We start from the raw sequence: 23,506 nt of genomic DNA on the forward strand, positions 1-23,506 counted from the left end.
AGGAGGAGACGGAGACCACAACGACTGCATCTACGTCGGACACGGCTCCAGGGGAACCACCAGCTGGTGATGAGAGCCCATGGCCTTATTTAAACACAATACACTCTTTCGTGGGTGTTAAAGATTCGTCGTACCGCATGCAGTTTATGTTATTCCTGCCCGAAGATGTGGAAATTCTATCTTACAAAAACTCCCCGTCCAACTTGAAGAAACACATCGAGGTAACGTCTTATGAAATGGTTATAATCCTCCTGTTTCAGTAACTATAGCTTGGTCACTAGGCACTACTGTATTGTGAAACGTTGACCATAAATGAACTTTGTTTGGCATTGTTTCAGTTCCATACGTGGTGTATTTAGCTTAGGCCTAATGTTGACTGTAGCAGGCTACCTAGACTCCTCTGTTCAAGGGGGACAGAAGCCATAGCGATAGCAATTTAGACTAAATTTAACGAATATAGGAAAGGCATGCAAGTTCAAAACCAGGTTTACAGATGCCAATAAGCTGCATTTCCCTCCCAATTCTTTTTTTCTTTTGCATAATGACCAGTTGTGTGCACCACCTATTGACTGATTCACTGATTTGTGAAGTAGAGTAATCGTAACAGATCTTTTTCTTCATGTTGGCCGCATTTTCTGTACTATTTATTTTTCTCATTTTCAGCACTGACCTTACTTGAAGGGAAAACTTAAGGCTTACAAAAACTTTGTATTTTCTGTCCTGGAGGGTTTACTAAGAAGCTGGTTCAGTTGTAAAGCAGGTTAAGTTAACCTTGTGCTATAGGTAAAGCACCTAATTTCCTTAACTAAATGATGCCTGCAGGTATATCTATTAGCAGGTTTAATTTTGCCTGCACTTGGTTGGGTACATTATTTTAAGTGTATTTGACAAGTTTACCAAAATATAAAAAATGTCATTCAAACTGCATTTGCTTTGTTTTACTTTTTACTTGTACTTTTCATTACATTACTTGAGTACATCCATTTTTCCAGTAATTTCCATACTTAAGTACAAGAAGTTTCAGATACTTTAAGACTTTAACTCAAGTAACATTTCAGTCAGTGACTTCGACTTTTACCAAAGTCATATTTTGGAGAGGTACTTATACTTTTACTTGACTCTGAGATTTCAGTACTTTATACAACACTGCATGTTTATAACACCATTATGTTATTTTATTGTAATAGTCAGTGATTTTTATATAGGCTACTTTCTTAATTTCTTAGCTTGTTTTGAGAAACATAAAACAATAAGCAACACTTTTCCAAAATGTGAATGATTTTGATGTTTTCACTAGCCATTTTTACCTTTTTCTATAATATTACAGAATATTTATCTATAAAACTGGTATTTTCCCTTATGAAATAGTTTAACTAAATCTCATGAAAGTCAGTCAGTTTAGGAAGATTTTTCTCTGTTCCTGAAGGACATTAATCCTCTGCGCACCTGCCGGTGTGACATCACCAGTACACCTGGACTTCCCTCTCTCTGAGCTCCCGGATGGGCGGGGCCACCGGCTTCCACTCAGCGCTAGAGCGTCTTTGCTGAACACATCTTCAGCGCGAGCCGCTGTCACCGCGCTCCGTGTTCCTGTGATCTCGTTCCTGCGCTCCGGACCGAATCGAATCCTCAAAGCGATTCGTTCTTCTTCAAACAACCAAACATTTTTAGCTGTAAAGGAATAAACGGTTTTGTTTCTTTTTTCCCCCAATTGGGACAGACTGGAAAAATAGCAGGGCACAGAGCGGAGCGTGAAAAGCGAGGCTGTTCGGATTATTATAGCCCGGGACAGTGGACATTATCCCCAGCAGAAGAGTACGGCACTTTGACTTACTTCGTTGCATAGTTGTCCGGTACATTCAAATAAAGCTGCTATTTTGCTTTATTGGTGGAATACAAACGCTTCACATTTGCACCGAGTGGATGCACTTCTTTCTGTGCGCTTTGTGCAGACGGTAGCTGGTGAAAAGACTAACCTGTAGGAGGGTAACAAAGTAAAACGCGTTTTTATTTCTCAATTAGAATAAAGCTGCTCAGGTGACGCTGCAAACCCGGAAACTGGATGAGGATGCGTGGTTGAAACGAGCCTGTTGATGAAGTCAGATCTGCTGTAGTTTCGGGGATGGGACACGGGATGACCCTCAGCGGTGTGCTGCTTGTTTTGGTCCCGATGTGCTGCCTGATGCCCGGGAACTGCGTCCCAGCGACTCTGGGCGCACTTAAAGGTGAGTACAATCCAGCAGAAGAAGTCAGCTGTTAGCGCATTTATCTTTTCACTTTATATTTGTGAAATCAAAACAACCCAGCGTGTCATGAAAAGAGAGAGAGACTCCTGCAACTTTATGGAGCTTGTTTTTTCTAATTCACAATTTTCACTTACAAGCAAGGGATTTACCAAAATGAAGCATGATATACGCCAGTAAAGGGTAATGACTTAAATTTCTCCTGCGACTTATTTTAACCCGACTGTTGTGTTTGTTGCCATGCGTTGCAGCCCGGTTTTACGCGCTCCAAAGCGCAGAGCCATTCGGCTGCCTCCAGTCTTTGTTGCAGGAGTTGATAAATGGAGATTTCTGGCAAAGAAAGCAGGTGCCAGACCTATTCTGCTCCAACCCCAACAACAAGTGCGCTGGTTGGGCAGAAAGAAACTCAGAGCTGCAAGACGGGTTGACCCAAACACGCGTCGGGCTAAGAATTTAAAGAAACAGTTCGCTCAAACGAGTTTTCTGCATGGAGGAAATTTATTCTTGTTTTGCAAGAATCGGCAAAGGTCAGGTTCTGCAGCTTTGCAGGGATTTATTGTTTTGCTCATGCTCAGTCAGTCGTGTTTCCAGCAGAATGCATCAGTAAAATAATCTTTATCCTAATTTCAGTGAGGTTTGAAGTGATGCAGAGTTACAGGGTGATAAAGATTTAATGTGACTTTGAGTGAGGGTGAAGATAAGAAAAGCATAACAAGTCAAATCTTTTTGGTTGCATTATCAACAGATGTGGAGGGTTTTATTTCTCCAGAATAAAAGCAGCAAATACAAAAGTCACTCTTTGATTTTGTGAACCAATGGGAGCTCCATTAAAATTCGCTTTCCTTGAATCTGTTCATGAAATAGTTCAAGCTGTTTTTTTCTTTTTCTGTATTTGATGCCTTGTGGTTTAGTACAAGGCAGTTCCTTCTCTCTCCCCCATGTGATGGTGCTCACGCCTGGGTACAGCAAAAAGATTTAGAGGCTGCGTCACTCTGTCCGTTGACCATTAGGCTGCTCTAAGGTCACCTGATGGTATTAAAGGGCTTTGCTCCCTCTAGCTTTATTCACATCTACAATCTTATACTTGAAAGTTGCTTGTTTTTGAATGAAGCTGAATGAGTTAGGCACTGTTTTATATTATGATGGAACTGTGGACATATGCACTTTGATTGAATGACGAGACGCCAGCAAAGGGCAATGAGAGGAACGTTCAGATATTTGGCACCTCAGAGTGATGTCTCTTATTTTTGCAATATGACATTTATAAATGAGGACATTCATTACTAGTCTGCACGCAATGCCTACTAGTTTCAGTCAAGTGTTTTTTTTTAAGTGATTCTGAGAAGTGGAGAGCTGCTGCCGACTCTCAGCCTTCCTCTTACAGACTCATTTCACTACTGAACAACTCTCGAAGCCTATCACTCATCTCCACCTACTCCACCTGTGTTATACCTCAAACTGAATTAACACCTCATGCATATAGAGCATATAGAGTCACTAAAGTAAGTGGAAGGAAAATGTGGAGAGGAAGATTAAGGATTCATTGGGTGTAAATGAAAACGGTATGATGCAACTTCAAACCTACTAAAATATGGTCTAAACTGGCAGACCAGAAAAGGAAAGCATCAAGAGAAGCAGCTAAGTAGACTATTGTACCTCTGGAGGAGCTGCACAGAGATACGGCTCAGTTAGGAGAATCTGCTGACAAGAAAACCTTTAGCCCTGTAGTTAACACATCTGGAAATCTATAAAATACCCATAACAAGTCTTACATGCACAAAACATACAGGACCAGGTGTGGAGACCACTGACAGTGGAAACAGCCAACTTGTGGAAGAAAGGTGCTTTGCTAAATGAGCAAATTCAGCTATTTGCCATGCAACATGATATGTGAGACTGAAAACTAACACTGCACATCACCCTGTTGACATCAATCTAAGCATGAAATGTGATCAGAGTGGAAGGGAAGATACATGGAACAAAATAAAAGGTAATCCTGGGAGAAAAGCTATTAGAGACGTAAGACTGTGGCAGAAGTTCAACATCCATTAGGACATTGACTCTGAACATACAGCCAGAGCTACAAGATAATGGTTTAGATCAGTGTTTGGGTGGCCCAGTCAAAGTTCAGACCTAAATGTTATAGTGAATTTGTGGCAGGTCTTTATAATTAATGTTGAGCTATTTTTCAAACAAAGTAGAGAAAAAAAGTCACACCCCAAAAATACTTGTAGCTGCAATTTTAGCTAACAGCGGTTTATTTAAAAATATGACTGAGGTCATGAATATACACTTAGACCTTTATTTGTGGATGTCTTGAAATCATTTTTTCTTTACAATAGTGTGCAAAAGTTCAAGATGGCTGAACATGAAGGGAGTCTTTAAATGCACTCAGATGTGACTGTTGTTGAGAACTTGAAATGTTTCAGCTGCTGAGTTAAACAATGATCATCTTTATAATGAAATGTCTAAAGACTGTGCTTGCTTAAGTAGTATTACAGTGCACAAAAGCTTCTTACGTAAGACACAGTTGTTGGTATACACAGAAAGTCAGGTGATGTGTGAAGAATAACATCCAGGAAACATCCTGCTTCCAGGTACTGCTCTTATCTTGTCTGGTAACGTCCCATGTTGCTGCGGGAGTGAATGATCTGCATCAGAAATATGGTATTTTATGCAGATTCGGCACGTTTTTATTCTTCTTGTAGCATCCGTTGGCATTGCTGATGTATTAGTGTTTGGAGACGGTTGCCATACGACTCGATGAAACTGCACAAGACGTAATTGGTTTACCTTCAGGTTGAAGAAACCACTCTAGCTTACCCTGTTCCAGTCAGTTTCACTGGTTTAGCACCAGTTTTAATGCTTCTCACGTGAAACTCGTTAGGGAGTCACCAAACATGGGGCATTGGAGGGGTCTGGCGCCCACCCGTGTAGCGACTTAATGGATCCTCTGATTTATGGTGAGAAAAATGAGAGCTATGACTTTAATTTTCCTGGCTGGTCAGGAGCTCTGTAGGTGTGTAAGCATACTCTTGAGGCCACCCAGTGTCCACCGATTGTATCTCCTGAGTTGGCCTTCAAAACCATGTTTAATCTTTGTTTGCAGTCAACAGAAGCTTTGCAGAATTGCCATTGAAGCGCAATTTCTCACCCTAGTAGCCATTAGATTTAAGATTTATCACCCTCTTGTGATAGTGATGGTTCCTTTGTGGTATTAGAGAAAGAGCTATCATTTTATTCCATGCGGCTGTATGTTTATGTCTGTTGTGGGAATGTGTGTACTTTTGGTGGTCATTAAAGAGGTCTAATCAGTTCTTGGGAATTTCACATATATTTTGTGAGCTAAAACTTGACAGGATGATTCTCACTTATGCATGAATGATTCATGGGTTGAAAGGATTTCACTACTTGGACAAATGTCCAGCGTCTTCAGCTGGTTTTCTCTGGATCGATAGATGCAATGCTGCCAGACCACACAGTTTTAATTATACCAACTTTGTTATTAGACCTCACCACACAAATATCACTCCTTTTTATCTTTTTATGAGAACTACTTTTAATGTCTGTATAAAGCATTACCTATCACTTTTAATTAAATTAGATACATATAGATAATTCCAACGTCTCCACACATTATGTTTGTTAATTGGTATGTTTGGCTGGATTTTCCCATCGCTTCATTGAAAAGGAAGTTTCCCGGATGGCTTTGAATTGTAACGGTCTGCCTTTCAAGTTCCCCAATTTGACATTTGTTGTGAATAAACTTAATTTATACATTTTGAAAGAACTGTTTATCCTTTTGACAGGGTTGCACAATATGGCGGCTCCTGCAGTGTTTGTTGTTTTGAATAGATGATCATGATGATCATTACTCTTTGTCACTGCAGTATTTCCACAAGATTGTCATGGGATTAGACATGAAATTTTGTAACCACTGATTTGAAGCATGCCTTGCCTGTGAGAATGTGGACCTCAGCTGATTATGTGTTTGGGTTGTTGCTGCATTGTTGTGTCCCCCTGGAGATTGTAATGTGGTTATACAAAGAATAAAAAAAAACTGCCTCTTCTTTCTTATCCCGCCATCCCATTGTCTGTTTCTCGGCCCCTCTGCTCCATCCATCCTGGAAATGGAGCTGATGGAGTGTGGTGGAGCTAAGTGCTTCCAGGGGAATGGAGGAAGGCTTCACAAGTGCTTTTAGCTCTTCTTTCAACCCTGCCTGATAAGCCCTTGTGTTTAAAACTGGGCTTCCTATCTTCCACTCTTTCCTGCTTTATCATAAATAGTTAGAATCTGTTTCCTTATGGTCAACTCGCATGCATATTCATGCATATTGTCTAATTTTTCTTGTACAATGTTCATTGTAAAAGTATTCATATTTCTTAACATGTTGTCACTCTACAGCAACAAATTACAATGTATTTCATTCTGAATTTATGTACTTTAGCCGGATGAGAGAGGATGGTTCGAGCTAAATAAAGAAAACCTATCAGAAGCTGCAAAAGACTTGAAGTGAAAGACCAGGGGTGAAGGATCACTATTCAGAAGGACAATTCCCTACTAGACAGCCAAAGCTACAACAGATTTAATGCATGTTTATCACAGTGAAACACATTAAAATTTGAAATTGTAACATGACAAAATGATGAAAAATTCAAGGTGCATGAATACTTTTCAAGGCAGTGAACATTTATACTTTTTTATACTGTCTTTGAAACCTTTTCTTGGCCTTTTCCTGAGAAAGAAAGCCAGAGCTCAAGCACAGCTAAAGTTTCTGAGGGTGAATTCACAACAGCCCTGTTTACTCCGCTTTAATTGAACTCTAGGTTTTTTGTCTAGAAGGTCTGGCTTGTTTGGGGAGGTGTGAATGTGCAGTCGAACTCTTGATGTGGACTGAAAAAGTGAAATCTTAGGTCTGAATGTCATGAAAAACACATGACAAAGAAAAAGAAATTCTGTATCTTCTAAAATATGATGTTACTTACCAGTAATTTATGTTTACATTTTGTGAAGAAGGAAGTTCCGCCCATGTCTTCTTCAGAGGTTTTTATGTTGTTTCCCTCAATAGATCTTGGTGCAGCGCCACCACAGATGATAAGGTGAACAGGTTTTTCAATTAGTTTGGATTGTTTTACATAATGTAGCTGAAAATGTAGCAAATGTTGCAATATTGGTCCCCAATTAAACTGAGTCTACCAGACGTGAAAACACCATGGTGTGAAAACACCATGCCAGCAGTCATTTGTTAGATTTTACTTTTTGAATAATATCTGTTTTATGCAGTTTCTCACCTGTGGTTGTGAAATAAATACTTTAGGGAGAAAATTAGACAGAGAATATCCATTGGAAATCATGATGTCATGGACAAAAACAAAATAAGAGAGAGATCGAATGAATGAATGAATGATCAGATGAGAGTGCTGTTTGCTGTCGCAGACCACCTACAGGAAATGCTTCCTCACTCCTCTTTATGTTCGTCACCAAAGTTCATTAACTTTCCATACGCTCTGACGCATAATGGTCCCTCTATAAAGTCCAGACGCGGTCTCTGATACACAGAAGTGCACAAGAATTGTTGGCAATGCAAACCCTTTTGTTGTTTGTCAGTGGTGAGCCCACAGTGGCACTCCTGTGACCGAGAACCAAACAACTCAGAAGTCAAAGGTCACATACATATAATCAAAGTCAAGCAAATTTATGTTCCTTCCCAGTGGGATTGCATGATCTATGCCATTCTTTTCACTGTCATGACTTTGCGTCTCTTGTTCCGTTTCGCCAAGTTCAGGCTTGGTGAACTTTCTGAACTGTGTGACGGGTCGACGACATACTTGATGGATTCCAGCATTGTCTTCAGTCATTCATTCATTCATCCCGCCTGCCTGGTTCTCACTCCCCCGTTCAAGGAAAGCTCATGAAATATTCGTGCTTTGTGTCAAAACCCGCCTTTTTGGAGATTTAAGTATTCAGGAGTTGGACAACGACTTCATTTCTGTGTATTACCTTCAGAGTGAAAGCATTTATCAGGACCTCATTGGGATTCTCACCTGCTTTCCTCTTCTCATTTCCCTCGGCAGCTAGAAAATCCCATCTGATAGAAGGCGAACTGAGTCCAAATAAAATGTATGGAGAGTACTTTTCTGCATCTAGATGAAGAAAGCACACCTAAACTGTAGATGCCTTAAGCTGCTCATTTGTGTATTCTCCTTGTGGACTGGTATTTATTACTATCTATCGTATAGTTTTTAATCATGGCCTTGAACTCAAAGTAAAGTAAAAAGAGAATAAAAATGTGGCGAGACCGTTATCGATTGCTTAAGACATGTAGGATTTTTGAAGTATTTCTGTGCAAATTGGGGTTGCGAGGAATGAAAAACAAGTGGGTTGAGGTCAAAATGTTTCAGCAGATACGTGACAGAAACTAAGAGTTATTGATGACCTGAAAAAAAATAGGGGAAGAGTAATTGATCTGTCTCAGTCAGGACAAAACAAAGTAGACTCACAGGGCCTGATACGCATCACGTGTTTGAAATGAGGTCAGAGGTCAGGCCGAGTCACTTGGCTGATTCTGAGACGCTGCATCCACTTAGCCTGTTAGCGTCTTTGCTATCTCAGACATATGGACACACACGTACTCAGGTGCAGTCAAAGAGTCGGCGACTGTTTACTCAGACAGATCAGAGGTGCTGAATCAAGAAAGGCCATCAGCTGATTGACCTGTCAATTTATTAGTCTGCTTCTATCTGTTGGGGTGTGTGTGTGTGTGTGCGCGTGTGTGTGTGTGTGTGCAGGTCGTAGAGGACATTTAATAATGGAAAACCGTGGATGTGAGGACATTCTTCATCTAAATGCTACATAAAGAATTTTGCCTTCCAAATCTTGAGCTTTTTAGATTTTGATAATCTTTATATCTAATTACACTCCTACAATTGAATCTATAAGGGTGAAAAGAGTTATATTAAAAGTTTGTCACAGTGAGGTAAGCTGTGGGTGTGTGCTACCTTTTTTTGTAAGAAAGAAAGTAGTTCCTAACTTGTCCTTTTGTGTTGACTTACAATCTTTTAAATGGCTTGACTGGTAGCAGTTTGGTTAATCTGTAGAAAAATAAATGTTTGCAAAGCAAAAGTGTTGTAAAAACATCACCACTAGTAATAAGATGGGTGCTAAAGTTAGCTTTGTATTCTTGGCTTCTAATGTTCTGCTAAGAAGAAGTTCTCCTAGGACACTTTTAAATTTCATTTAAATTTCAAGTACTTTGTAGGAAAAAGTGACACTTTGACAGAGCAACTGACAAAATACAAAAGGTCTGTAAGCAACGGGAGAATACCATGACTGGCTATCTTTTAGCTGCTAACAATGCTATAATGCCTGTTTTATAGATTTCTGGTTGTCAGCTAGCTGTTCCTGCACCACTAACATGACAATCTGGACTGTTTTCATTTGTCGTTTCATGTTAGGAGAATGATGTACCAAGTCCTGCCAGAACAGCAGAGTTCCTGTCTGTCTTAAGAAACTAGAGAAGACTCGACCCATCAGAGATTATCTCCTAGCCCCTACCTTGTACTTCCCCATCCCCCTCTGCTGCACTTTTTGCTTTTCCTGTACTCTGTTCCTACAAGGTCACCTCTGACAAAACCTGACTTAAGGTCTTTCCTGTAGATAGCTTATTGTTAGCTTTCATATTAACTGCACTTCTGAATCCTCATTTGTAGATCAAGTTGACTTAAGGAAAGCTTCTGCTGAGTTTTGTATCAACACTAAGCTATTTAATTTATTTTTTTAAAGAATGTGGACTGCATTTGGTTGTCTAATCTTGTAAGCTGAACTTCGATTCTTTAAGATACATCTTGAGATTCATGAAAACCTCATTTTATTTTTGAAAACACAAAAAATTAGCATTTTAGGAATTAAGACCACTGTAGCATGAGCATAAAAACTGCATTTAATCACTTATTGCGGATTCCTTAAAACACATTTTCTGATTTGTGAAGCGTTTGTTCTGTTTGATGTTAGAATTCTTACATTTTTCAAAAATATTGGTAAAATCTCATTTTATTCTTGTGAATCCAATATTTCCACTGTCTCATCTTTTGAGCTGAACATATCATTTCACCTATTCATTTGACTCATAATCACATGAGTTGCTGTATGCTTATTGTGGTGTTTGTGTTGGTCTTTGTGTTTGACCTGTGTCAGCAGTACGGCAAGGGAGGAGGAGGGTAGAAACCAAAGCAAAACATGCACACTCTGCCCCTCTACGCTTCCTTGGACCTTTTCCTGCAGGAAACGCACATAAACAAACACACACTTCATCAAACCATGCTTGTTTTCAACCTTTTGATTCTTTCTTTCCATGTGGGACTTCATGAACAGCATGCTGTTGTCCTTGTGTCTGTATCGAAAGGTAGATGTATTAACCTAGTCAAATCAACGCTGCAGTCAGCTTTTTTTCCTAGATTTGTGCCTGCTGGCATTTTTTTACCCTCAGTGACAGCTGAAAAAAAGCCACCGTGTGCAGACTACTGAGTGGAAACGTCTGGTTCAATTCAGTTTTATGCTCTTCTCATGGCACTAACACTAAAACAAAATAACAAGCTATGCCACACAGCAGCATGACAGCGTCCCACATACGTTCAAACACATTAAGTATGATAAATATTCTTTAATCAAGTTGGTTGTGGCTCAGAAAGTCATTCTTCAGTCTAAAAATTACAACTTCCTGACAGGATATGTTGATGTATTCTTCAGCAAGGCCTCCCACTTCACCTAAACATCTTCACAACTTTCAAGTTTCTTTGGTCTAAAGCATCATCTCAACCTAAATTCAACATTTTGGAGCAATCTTGTTGACATTTCTAAACCTTCTTATATTTTACAATACACAAAGGTGTTTGATGAAAGGATTGAGGAATTCCCTGCAGAGCTTGGCTATGATTGGTCAGAGTCACCTATCTGTGTGGGCTGCTTTCTCCTACAAGTTTGCATTGTTGACAGTAAACGCCACGTCAGGGAAGTTGAAGGAAAGCTCAATAATCTGCTGTTTTCAGCTACAAACATCCCACAGATCCACCTGTAAATACCTTGATTTCAGGGCAGACTTAGTCTTGAAATAGTAGCTAGATGATTGTGCCTCAATTTTTAAAGAAATATGAACTTATATACAAGACATCAAAGCACCAGAAATTAGTCCAGAAAATAGATTTTTTTTACTACTATCTTGTCTGACTAAATGTCTTTAAGTATTTTTTTTTTATTAAAACATTGTTTTCATTTGTTTGTGTTCAGATTTTCTTTTCACAATTTTTAACATGGATTTATATATATTTTGCATTTCAAAAGCTTGATAGTAAAAGTAGCTACGCACTGACCAAAGAATTTTACTGATTTTACTGGTTTTAGCTGATTTTGATTTTTTGTTTTTAGAGCTATTACCATTCAAACCTACTTTTTACCCCTTTGTGCTGTTTTTAATTATATAAATTAAAAGAAGTGACCCCCTTTTTCACACTGTCTGAGAAAGGCGTCGCTGTAAAACAGAGTTTTACTGTTAGTTCTATTTTTTTTAAAACAGAGTTAAAACAGTTGTGGAGCTAATACTTAAAATTGTCTTAAGGGTCTTTCATTTGTTATTATCATGATTAACAAGTTTAACTTTACTAACTATAAACACCGTCACTGTTAGAAAATATAAATCCTTACCTTATGAGGTTTTAAAAATACTGCCAGCATTTCCAAATCTTCTATTTTAAAAATAAGAAGGTTAAATGTTTAAAGACATGGAAAAAAATGACCTGTTTTCCAAATAAAACAGGGGGATAGAGTAAATATAGGACACACCGATCATTCTGAGTCAGACAAAGTAAACTGGATTTTCTGGTTGAAAAGTAAACATGACACTGGTTCAGCTGGTTTGCCAAGGGAAATAGATGGTTATCCACAGGATGTGTTGTTTATTTACATATTTCTGAATGTGAGAAAGAAACATGTTTAGCATATATACAACGACGAGTCGTACGATGCATTATGCAACCTGGTTATAAAAAGGAGCAGCAGCTCATCTGTTGCTCACAAATGAAGTCTTCAAAGAGAACCTGAGAAATGGATCTTTTAAATTAAACGAATAAACCAGCGGAGCTGCTGCTGTGTGAGATTGTGTGTGTTTATAATGGACTCAGATCCATTTCCTCTGTGTGAATTATGCCAGGTCTCCCTTTGGCAGGCTAGTAAATCAAAGCACCTCTCTTCACTCCTTCTCCCACAGTTTTTTATGCCTGTTTGTATGCAGGTGTGTGTGTGTGTGTGTGTGTGTGTGTCTTGGCAGTCACGTTTGGCACATACTGTATGAGGCCCATTTCATCCTCTCACACACACATGCTTGCTCACACAATGACAGCTTGACAGCAAGGGCTGCCCTGCTGCGCCAACTTTGAATTCATTGATTGATCGAGACTTTCTCAACTGAAAGTTTCTGTGGTGTTATTGTACACCCGTGTGTATGTGTTGGTTAAATTTCAAAGTCTATGCTGTATTGTTTATGTTTGTTATTGATTTCCAGTTCTCCTGTTCTGTTTTTATGATGCTCTTTTGGCATTTTGACCTTCTTTCTCATTTGTGTTTTCACACTGGAAAGCGTACGCTTCTGTTTTTGTGTGCTAGCAGGACTGAATCAGTGTGTGTGTGCACTGTTAAAGGAAGCATGGCAACACCAGGACTTAATGACAGGAAACTGGCGTAGGCAAACATAAAGGAAAGCTGTCTGCAATCCTCCCCACCTTGCACACAAACGCTCTCAGATAAATGCCGCGGCAAAGGCATTTAAATACAGACGCTCACACAAAAAATGTAAAAAAGCAAAAGGTTTTGGCAAATATGTTTATGCTTTCACAGTTGTACAGGTCTAGATTTGAAGAATATTTCCTGAACATAAATTGGATGCAAAACAGAAAATAAATTTGTTTACAGTTTTAGCCTTGATTTAAAGGAACTCAGTATTTTAGCAAATTGCGTGTCATTCTTAACCATCTTCTCATGAAGCCCCTGAATTAAATCTACAATGCCAGATGTCCCCCACTGTTGTTTACTGACACTGACCTATCTCAGCCTACCAGCTAGAGTTTTGTTTTTTTAATTTGTTTATTATGTAGATTATTTATTAGAAAGTCAAGTCTTTTTAATGTTACAAACCTTCATGCAGAGGTTTAGTTTCCAGGACTTCTCCTGCAGCACCGAGTTCAGGGCTTTTGTTTATTCCCACATGCTGCTGGAGGACGGGTATGTAAGGGAGGGAGATTGACCTCAAATTCTGTGCAAGACAACCTGCTGATAATCCAAAACAGTCCTCTGGGTTTCATTAAAAATATTTCTAGAAAACTAATTTTAAAGGCAGGAGTATTCCTTAGGTGTTCTGCTGCAAGTGTAGAGGTCCACCTTCATAACGATGTGTCAGCGTCATTAAAACAGAACTCAATTTCCTGTCAGAGATTGTTGAAAGATGCTGGGAGTCAGTGGACGGCACATTTTTTTCACAGGAGTCACTTATTCTCTGACTTGGGTTTATAATCCAGTTTATGAATATTTGTTACCCTGCACCTGCTTGTTTCTCTGATAAGAAAAAAGAATATTCATGGTTAAAGCCGTATAAAGAATCAAAAATGCTTCCATTTGCAAAGTTGTTCATGTTGAGCTGTTGTGCTGAGCTAAATCAGTTTGCAGTAGAAAACATTTGCTTCTCTTTGGGTTAATATAGTTTTACACTTACGTTACTTAAGGTATATATTTTTAATCTAATCCAGTTACTCTTAACCTTGGGATGCAACACTTTTCTTTGGTACAGTTTTCAGGTATTTCACATAAATCGTATCACATCTATTTGTGTGTCCAAGTGTTTTCTTTTTCTTCTTTTTCATGCCTAATATGGACCTTTACTGGTAAAGTTACTGACCTTCTGCAAAATAGTGATCCTAATGGCGACCGACGTCGAGTACAATGGAGAAAAGCATCATCTTTGGAGGCATTGGAGAGGGTTAGAGGAAAGATTTGAGTACAGATTGAGTTAAGGGAAACCAAGACGTTTAATGCCTCATTGGGACCTTTAGTTGGAAAAATTACCAATCTTCTGAGGGTAAATTAATTGTATGGGTACAAAAACACTGAGCATCATCTCTAGCTTAGTTAGGGTTAGAGAAAAGTGGTGAATTATAGATCAAATTAAGGTTAGATAATGCGGTTAATTATACAAACTGAATGGAAGTTTGTTTTACAATAAGGATAGCTGCACAAGCTTATATTTGCTTGTGCTTCTGTGGACAAACTGCTCATTAAATTCTTGCTTCTCCAATCCCTATACCTCTCCTTGGTCTCCCTGCTCTGCTCTCCTTATTGTGGTTTCTTTTAATTGGAGTCTGAGGTGGTAATTGCAGGGAAGGAAAGGGTGGGAGGAGGGGAAGGTAGGAAGCAAAGGGTGAGGAGACAGAGGGGAAGCAACAAGAAGGAGTTGGAAGGAAAAGAAGTGTTTGGTTTGGATGAAAGAGGAGAATGAAAACACCTTTTTTAAGTAGGTCAGTTTTGTAGAGATGACCATAAAACATTTTATTCTTTGGAATTTGTGTAAAAAGTTTGATAGTGTAGATATTATTAAGGAAGAATGTATTTAAAACTTTGAACAAAATGTTTGGCTCGGCTCTTCCTCAACACAGCCGGGTTCTTCTCGGCGAGCGGGCCAGCTGTAAAACGAAACTAACAAGGCGTGTTGACGTCACAGATCACAGAGTTTAATTCATACAAAGCAATGAACAACAAAGCTGCAGAGATACAGAGATATGCATTTCTCATAAAAATAAAGACACACAACGGGAAGACAAACGAACACGGAACACATAGACAGACAACGGCGCCCACGTGGAGAGGGAAAAAAGATGGAAAAAACTCTCTCCGCGTGCTCTGTGTAGTAATCTTATATCAAAGAGGAGTTTCCGTATTTTAATATATGCAAAGAAGGCGTTCCGTTGTTCAACCAATCAGAGACCTGTTTTCGGCCCCAAAGAAACCCCGGACACTCCCCTATACAGCTCAGAGGTCTGGTTCTTATCTCAGTAAGAGGGCCACTTCGTGCTCATCTCTGTCTGGCACGAGGAGAGGCGCCAAGACGTCTCTTGCCCCCTATCGGAATGTAAATTTATTACTCTGTCTTCAGCGGGGGAGGAAAAAGCCCTGCTTGTTTAAATGTCTGCTATTGTCAGCTCTCCCATGCTCAACATAAAACTGTTCCAATAAAAGTGTTGGCTATACCTTTACACATGTTGTAAGTATTTTAGCACTTAAATAATCATTTTCCTTTACAATCCCCCTGTTGAGGTCTGAAAACAACAGACCTCAATAAAAATCTATCAAGCCGCGCAATACACAACCAAAACACAGAACAAACAAAAAACCCAAAATATGAAACAAAAAATAAAACAGGGACATATACAAAAAAATTAATAAGAAATGCTCTGCAACTTAAAAGACAACATACATCACAAAATTACAATCTGTCAAAATGAAAAACACACAAAAGTACAATCTGTTGCTCGTCTTTTTCTGTTTTTTTTTATTTTTTTTTTATGTCCATCGACAGTCTCTGAAAAACAAAATATGCAGTCTTCGTCAGGAAATGTTCAAAAATATGCGCGCAAAAACGAAAGTCCTTTTCAGAGTTCGCAACGAACGAAAACACGCAATAAAAGTTAATGATGATCCTCTTGCAGCCTGATCCTCCTCGGATGGAAACCTCAGGTTTCCATCCGAGCGTCCGTCGCTCACTGAAAATTGGATTATTATGCCAATATAACAGTGAGTTTCAAAAAATGAAATCTCCTCCTGAGAAAACAAGATCCAGCCACGTGACCCGACACCGGTTTATAAAACAGACATTTTGTTTCAACATAAGTTTCATTAGCATCAGAAACACACTTACAACATTCTGTAATATCATCATAATCAAACAATGGGTTCACTGAAAAACAATTTTGTGCTTTGTCATTTTCCATCAGGAGAATTACTTCTTACTCTTTATCAAATAACGCAGACTTTGAAGGAGATCACATCCAGAAGGCACCAGAACAACAGCAAACTGAAATGAGAAAGCAGATGTAAGAGTCTCCAAAAGCATCATTCATTTGTGTATACCACACAAATATCTTCAATTCACTCGTGTCCGAGTGAATCCTCCCCGCTTGTGACTCTGTGGCTGCTATCTTTGAAAAAAATGTGAAACCGCTTCTCCAAGCAGCTGCACACCCCCTCTTAAGACAACAGCATTTGCCGTAAATTCCAGAGTCAGACTTGGAGCTCTGAACTTCAGTCCAGTCTGTATGTAGAAACCCGTGAGCAGATCTCATACCTGTCTCGTTCTGCACATTCGACGTAGGATGTGATCCATTCAACCTACGTTTCAATTATTTAATCATACCTCCATCCGGTGGAAAACGCCAAAACCTTGTAATCACTTGCTTCAAAGGACATGTGTCCAAAGTAATGTTTTGCCAGAATGTTAAACAAATGCAGATCCTTTCTTAAACCAATCTTGTAAAAATAGGATTAAACAAACAAAACAATAACAAAAAGCTTAAAAATGTAGTTGTAAAGCTTACATTCACCATCAAAAAATGAATATCAATATGAATTAAACAGTCTAGTTTAAATTACTTTTATAGAACCAACGAGATCTTACTGGTTGTTATTGTCTAAAACATTTTACATACGTTCTTCAAACAAAATTCAAAAGAGACAAACCTGGAGAAATTATAATGTCAATGTATCAGTGAACAAATCCAGACATTTTCAAAATATACCAATTTTACCTAGGTGTTTTGCTTGTCGAATTTAAAGTTTTATTCAAAATCGTTTTAAATGGATATAAATCAAAACAAAAATCCAGTTTAGAAAAATCATTATAATCCCACCTGTGTACTTGTACTGATTAGTGATACTTAATCAAAAACAGATTCTTCAAAACATTTCTTAAAACGTTTTACTCCATTAAATTAATGCTCTGAAAATGGCCAGCGCAATAATATTTTTTGATTTCTATAATTATTTTTCCCAAGTTAATTAACCAAAATATGCTTCATTATCACTATAAAGTTTTCTATTGGTTTCAAAATACTTTAGCCCATTGTCAGAACATTTTTCAATGGAGAACGACTCAAATCCATTTAAAATAAGCACATATATTACCAGACCATATTTTCCTTTCACTTTTATGTATAGCACAGATCAGACATGTTCTTCAAAAGTTTTGTCTAAGTAATATAAATTTCAGTAATCTCTAATTAAGTAAAATAAACCCATAACATATTCTCCCCCTGTTGATGATGCATTAACTGTTAAATGCAACATCATTCCCAGTACCTGAAACAAAAATGTTGATGAAACAGGGTTATCATGTCAGCTGAGAACCCCACCGATATGCAATGCTGCCTTTTTCTAAAAAGTAAAGTTTGCAAAACAAACAGAATACGTCATTGAAGCATGTGTCAAACCTTCAAGAATACGATGTTCCCAAAATACTTCACATTACAGGTTTAAAACTCATTATTTCATCGTACTCTTATGACTTACAAATAATTCAGTATAAAACGTCTCAAGAAGTTTACTAATTAAGACACTGTGCTGGTCTCGCCTACACCAGCCAGAGAGACGTTGAAGAAAATTCAAAACACAGTTAACAAAGAAAAATCCAAAAAATAAGAAATTGGGCCCAAACTGAGATCAACATAATCAAAACACAATTCAGGCAGTAATAGAACGACTCAAGGCACAAACGGACTTACCAAGACACGAGGGAAACCTAGATAATGGCTGATCAGACCATTAACACACACCAAAGGGTAATTAAACACACAAACTTAACAAATACAGGTCAGTATATCACTAAATTTACAAATGAAAGAAATTAAACTAAAGACCAAAGTTCCCTGTCCCCTGATGAACGGGTCCAGGGGAAACTAGCAACTCCAAAGAAAAAAATTAATTTGTAATACTTAACAAAATAGACAGAGAACTGACTCGAATAGCTAAATAAAAAGTCAGACTAAGGAAAACAAATTTAAAAACAAAAATCTAAACTATTCCCCAAACAATATATAAAATAATATGAAAAGAAAACAGAAAATCATTACCAAGAGTATCTGTGTGTGACAGACTCAGTGTTTTGATGATAAAAACTTATATTCAACCTTTTCCACATTATTCCTTGCTCACTATGTATGTGCTTGTCAAACTATTTACTTGAAAGAGAAACTGGTTCACTAAAGCTAGGAAACCAAACAGCATCAAAATCCTGTCTTATGTGATGGTAAAAACTATCTAAAATTAATTAAATCCTGTAATGTTAGATTTCACAATTGACATTTTAAAGTCACTACACTATTCTGAGCAATCTCTATTGTCAGACCATAAAACAAAGTCTTAAGCCCACCATAAAACCCCCTTTTGACTTCTCGGAGGGGCCGACTGCATGGCAGGAAAGAGAAAAACCAATAAGGACTTGCAGGAGAAACTCCCAATTCTATTACTACTTTATGTTGCACCTAAATCATCAGATATGTTTCAGTTTCTTCTAATTAAAATTTGAACTTAAAACCGTTTTTGTTGGGATACCTTTCGGCGTTCCACCACTAAAATTGTAACTTATATACTGATATTTCGTCAGGAGGTACTTTAAACGATGGGAGAGAAAATGATTTGCCTTACAGATGCTTGTACTTGTCTGCTGAGCTGCTATGAGCAGAGGTTACTTCGCACTTAAAATTAGTGGTATGCAAAGGGGCTTCACATGTTAATTAGTTGAATCTAGTGGGGGTAGAAGTTACAGCCCAGCTGTTGCTTGTTCTCCCGTGCTGAATGTCTGTGAGTGAGGGCTGCAACTTCTCCTTGGGCTTCATTATTCTCACGTCTAAATAAACATACTTGTCGCTTTTTCCTGTTTTGTTCTATTTATTTATTTGACCTTAGAACCCATAATTTATTTTCAATTTGTTCAGATGTTTTATTGTATCAGGATTCTATCTTTCAATAACCTTCCAATCTTTACACTGCAGGTCACACTAACTGCTGTTATTGCCTAATTTTAATAATTTAGTCCAGTTTAACACATAGGGTGTTCTAAAAACCGGAAATTTAGCACCACGAGACAGCACGAAAAATACTCTGCAGGGTAATTTCTGCTTCTACTTGGCATCCAAGTGAGAAATTCTTGCTTATTGCATCCACATACAGAGGTGCTGTTTACATTCCCGTTGTATTAAATGACATAAAATACCAAGTGGTATCCTATCTCCAATCCCACAACCTTTCACACCAACATGAATTACACCACAAACGAAGACATACAACACAAACACAACACATCTGGCCAGTTTTATAGTCAGTCCAAGTGTCAGTCCGTCCCCATTATTTTGTCAAATTGCAGTCTAATTTTAAATTGTACTGAAGCTTCAGGAATTTGCCAATGTTTTGTCAACATGTTTCAAGATTTAATTTAATTAATTTCAACTCTAGTTGTCAGGAACCTGTATTAAATATCGTGCACGTTCACAAAGAGACATGTCAAAATTGTTCAGCAATCAGTCATTTCCCGTTATCCAGTGGTAGTATTACTTACTGAACTCGCCTCTAGGATGTTGCGGAAGTAAGGCAGCGTTTGAAGTTTAACGTGGCGTCAGGTCCGGCAACCCACCATCCTGTATAACACCAGGTGTATAAAGCGGGCACTGTCGAACCCAGTGTCCCAGCTCGCCACAATAAAAACACATGTGTCTGCGTGTCCCGCCACGTGTATCTCTTCCTCGCACCCCCGACCATGCGGGAGCTCCTCGTCTTCCCCCACGCCAGCCTTGAACGCCAGCAACATGGATGTGCGAAGCCGGTTGCGCAGCCGCAGTAGGGACTGGAGGCATAACAGGAATTAAACGAGCAGCAGCTGTTAGCATAGCTGAAGCCTCTCTCAATGTTTGTGTAGCTTCACCTAATTGAAGCTGTAGTAATCGTGTCGTCAAATCTACTTGCTCATACATATTAATTAAAGCAGCAATCTGGTCTCGCGAAGCCAGACGACATGAGCGGTGTACAGCATCGTTTGTCAATTCAGTATCCATAATAACTTCACAATAAAACGCAGCAAAATCAATGCAAATTCACACAAACAGCGCTATTCACACAACGTAACACTCCGCTTAAACACACAGCCAGCCCGAACTCGCACACGCGCACACACACGGCCACGCACGCAGACACACACTCAGACACACACGCAGAGCTCTGCACACACACTTCACACAGAAGAGCAGCTAGCTGCAAAAGCACCACAAACAGACAAACACAGATAACACTAAACAGAATGATAGACAAATTAGAAAAACAGAAGAAGGAAAACAAAAATACAAAGAAGGCGCCGGCTAAAAATAAAAGATGCAACATCAAAGCTTACCGCAAACTATTTAAAAGTGTACCCCACACTATTTTCAAAGCTTCCCGCAAGCTATACCAAGAATTTACCGCAAATTCTATCCGTCGGCCTACCGCAGACCTGTTTAACTCAAAACAAAAATACAAACCAAAGCTTCCCGCAAACTATTTAAAAGTGTACCCCACACTATTTTCAAAGCTTCCCGCAAGCTATACCAAGAATTTACCGCAAATTCTATCCGTAACAGTCTTCCCCAGACTTGTCTATCAAGTGTACCACACACTTAAACTAAATTTTAATACACAATTTCCTTTCTATTTGGAAGTCCAAGACTAAACGTTCCGGGGAAAAGAATAACGACTAAGAAAAACCCAGCATTTACACAATAGGGTAGCAAATCCTATGTTTGGAACCGCCACGATCCTCTTGTTTCACGTGTATTTTCAATCCAATTCCTATACAAACTCTTTTACAAACACAATCCCTGCATCCCTGCAGCTCCGAAAACTCCGCGTGGCTACAGCTGGCACGCAGCGCTACATACTACCAAAGCGTAAGCAAATAGTATCTTACCGCAGGAAGCCGAGCCGAACCAGACCGATCCGCCCTCGCCAAGACCGGACGAGCTCCCAATTATTAAGGAAGAATGTATTTAAAACTTTGAACAAAATGTTTGGCTCGGCTCTTCCTCAACACAGCCGGGTTCTTCTCGGCGAGCGGGCCAGCTGTAAAACGAAACTAACAAGGCGTGTTGACGTCACAGATCACAGAGTTTAATTCATACAAAGCAATGAACAACAAAGCTGCAGAGATACAGAGATATGCATTTCTCATAAAAATAAAGACACACAACGGGAAGACAAACGAACACGGAACACATAGACAGACAACGGCGCCCACGTGGAGAGGGAAAAAAGATGGAAAAAACTCTCTCCGTGTGCTCTGTGTAGTAATCTTATATCAAAGAGGAGTTTCCGTATTTTAATATATGCAAAGAAGGCGTTCCGTTGTTCAACCAATCAGAGACCTGTTTTCGGCCCCAAAGAAACCCCGGACACTCCCCTATACAGCTCAGAGGTCTGGTTCTTATCTCAGTAAGAGGGCCACTTCGTGCTCATCTCTGTCTGGCACGAGGAGAGGCGCCAAGAAGTCTCTTGCCCCCTATCGGAATGTAAATTTATTACTCTGTCTTCAGCGGGGGAGGAAAAAGCCCTGCTTGTTTAAATGTCTGCTATTGTCAGCTCTCCCATGCTCAACATAAAACTGTTCCAATAAAAGTGTTGGCTATACCTTTACACATGTTGTAAGTATTTTAGCACTTAAATAATCATTTTCCTTTACAATATTCAGGCTTTATCCTAAAGTTGAATCTGCGCTGAATAGTCAAATAGTCTGATAGGCTCTTGTGAATCATTTGCACATAATTACTTTTATGTGAAATAAAAAAAACAAAAACAACACGTTTGCCTTTAAAAAGTGATGAGACTTTTTCACTCCATTGTTTGCCTGTATTTGTTTTTCATTCGTACATAACTCCCACATGTGAATTCTGCTAAAACCTCAATTCTGCATTCGGTTTGAGTCGCTGTTTTTGTACAAGGTGTCTGCAGGGAGTAACCTGTGTTAAATGAGGTACAGTCAGCGCCCATTCCCTCCTGCTGTCTGGAACGCTCACACACGTTCACGCCCAACATCACTGAAAATCCACCGCGCTGTAAGGATACATTAATGCTGATCCACATTATCATAATTGAGGTGTCTGTGGAGCCTGTTTGTGTATTTTGTGTGTGCGTGGCTGTTCGCCCATGGGGAATACAGATGCAGCGAGAGAGGGTCTTTAGTGCCAGACAGACACTGTACTTTCATCTTTTAGCTTAACATTACAATGAAGGACAGACCGTGTGTGTTTGTGAGTGCGGTAAATCATAGGCTGGGAAAGCCTTCTGAAAGTATTATCACTGATCTAGAAAGCATATCAACATTACAAAGCTCTACATGGACCCTCCATGGATGTAGATGGTGCTTTCACACTAAGAACACATCGACTGAGCTTTTGTTTTGATTATAATCACGATCAAAGCTCCTGGAAATTACAGACAACACATTTCTTGTTTAGTTATTAGACCAGAACTGCACCTTTTTAAAGGTTTAAATTCTTGAATACATGGAGAGTGAAGCTTCTGGATACTGATCTAGATGTAATTTAAAGATACAATTAAAGGATTTGAGTGACCTCACTCCCCAGAGTGCTGCATCAGACAGCATCGTGACACCACAGCAGCCCCTGTCTTGGTGAATCTCATCAGATTAAGTGCTTTTATACAATGGGTACATGGGAACAGAATGAAAATTACATCCCTGCAGTCCAGAGTTGATTAATAAAATACTGCCTTGATACGCAGAGGCTGCCTAGGAAAGTGCAGGCATTGAAAGGAGACACAAATCCAGCTGGGTTTTCAGACACGGCCGTTTATCCTTGAATATTAGGATGACATCATAATCTGTATGAGTCACTGGACAATTTTAGATTTCATCTGAAGTAGTGGTTTCTAAAACTTTTATGCCTTTGACCCACAAAATAGCAGAGTTAAAGTAACTGCTGGTTGAGTATGCAAGCATTAGTATTAAGTCACTTTATCAGGGATATAATGGCAACACAAACAGCATCTATAGCTGCCATATGTTCTTTCTTTTTATTTATATTTAAAAGCAGGATGGAGTTATTTTCTTCTATGTATTGGTTCCCTCCTCGTACTCGTTCCTCCTCTCTCCGTTCAAAATACTAATGTCAGTTTAACTGGTTACGCTACATATATT

The 23,506-nt window shown here is 39.0% G+C and overlaps 1 protein-coding gene and 1 long non-coding RNA gene across 4 annotated transcripts in view; both read left to right on the forward strand.

Annotated features, from left to right (window-relative positions):
* Positions 1-1,573: 1,573 nt before the first annotated feature.
* Positions 1,574-23,506, forward strand: part of sema4f (sema domain, immunoglobulin domain (Ig), transmembrane domain (TM) and short cytoplasmic domain, (semaphorin) 4F) — a 62,392-nt gene continuing 40,459 nt past the window's right edge. For 2 of the 3 annotated variants that reach the window (XM_028038913.1, XM_028038915.1), the window contains exon 1: positions 1,574-2,225. In XM_028038913.1, coding sequence (XP_027894714.1) covers positions 2,123-2,225 — 103 coding nt within the window. In that variant the 5' untranslated portion in view covers positions 1,574-2,122. The remainder of the gene's footprint in view (positions 2,226-23,506) is intronic. The other variant, XM_028038914.1, reaches the window with a different exon arrangement.
* Positions 4,222-22,466, forward strand: LOC114157773 (uncharacterized). The gene is made up of 3 exons (XR_003598265.1): positions 4,222-4,346; positions 7,084-7,086; positions 22,457-22,466. It is a non-coding gene; the product is annotated as an uncharacterized LOC114157773 (long non-coding RNA).

Source organism: Xiphophorus couchianus, chromosome 14 (assembly GCF_001444195.1).
Source record: "Xiphophorus couchianus chromosome 14, X_couchianus-1.0, whole genome shotgun sequence".
NCBI classification, from domain to species: Eukaryota; Metazoa; Chordata; class Actinopteri; order Cyprinodontiformes; family Poeciliidae; genus Xiphophorus; species Xiphophorus couchianus.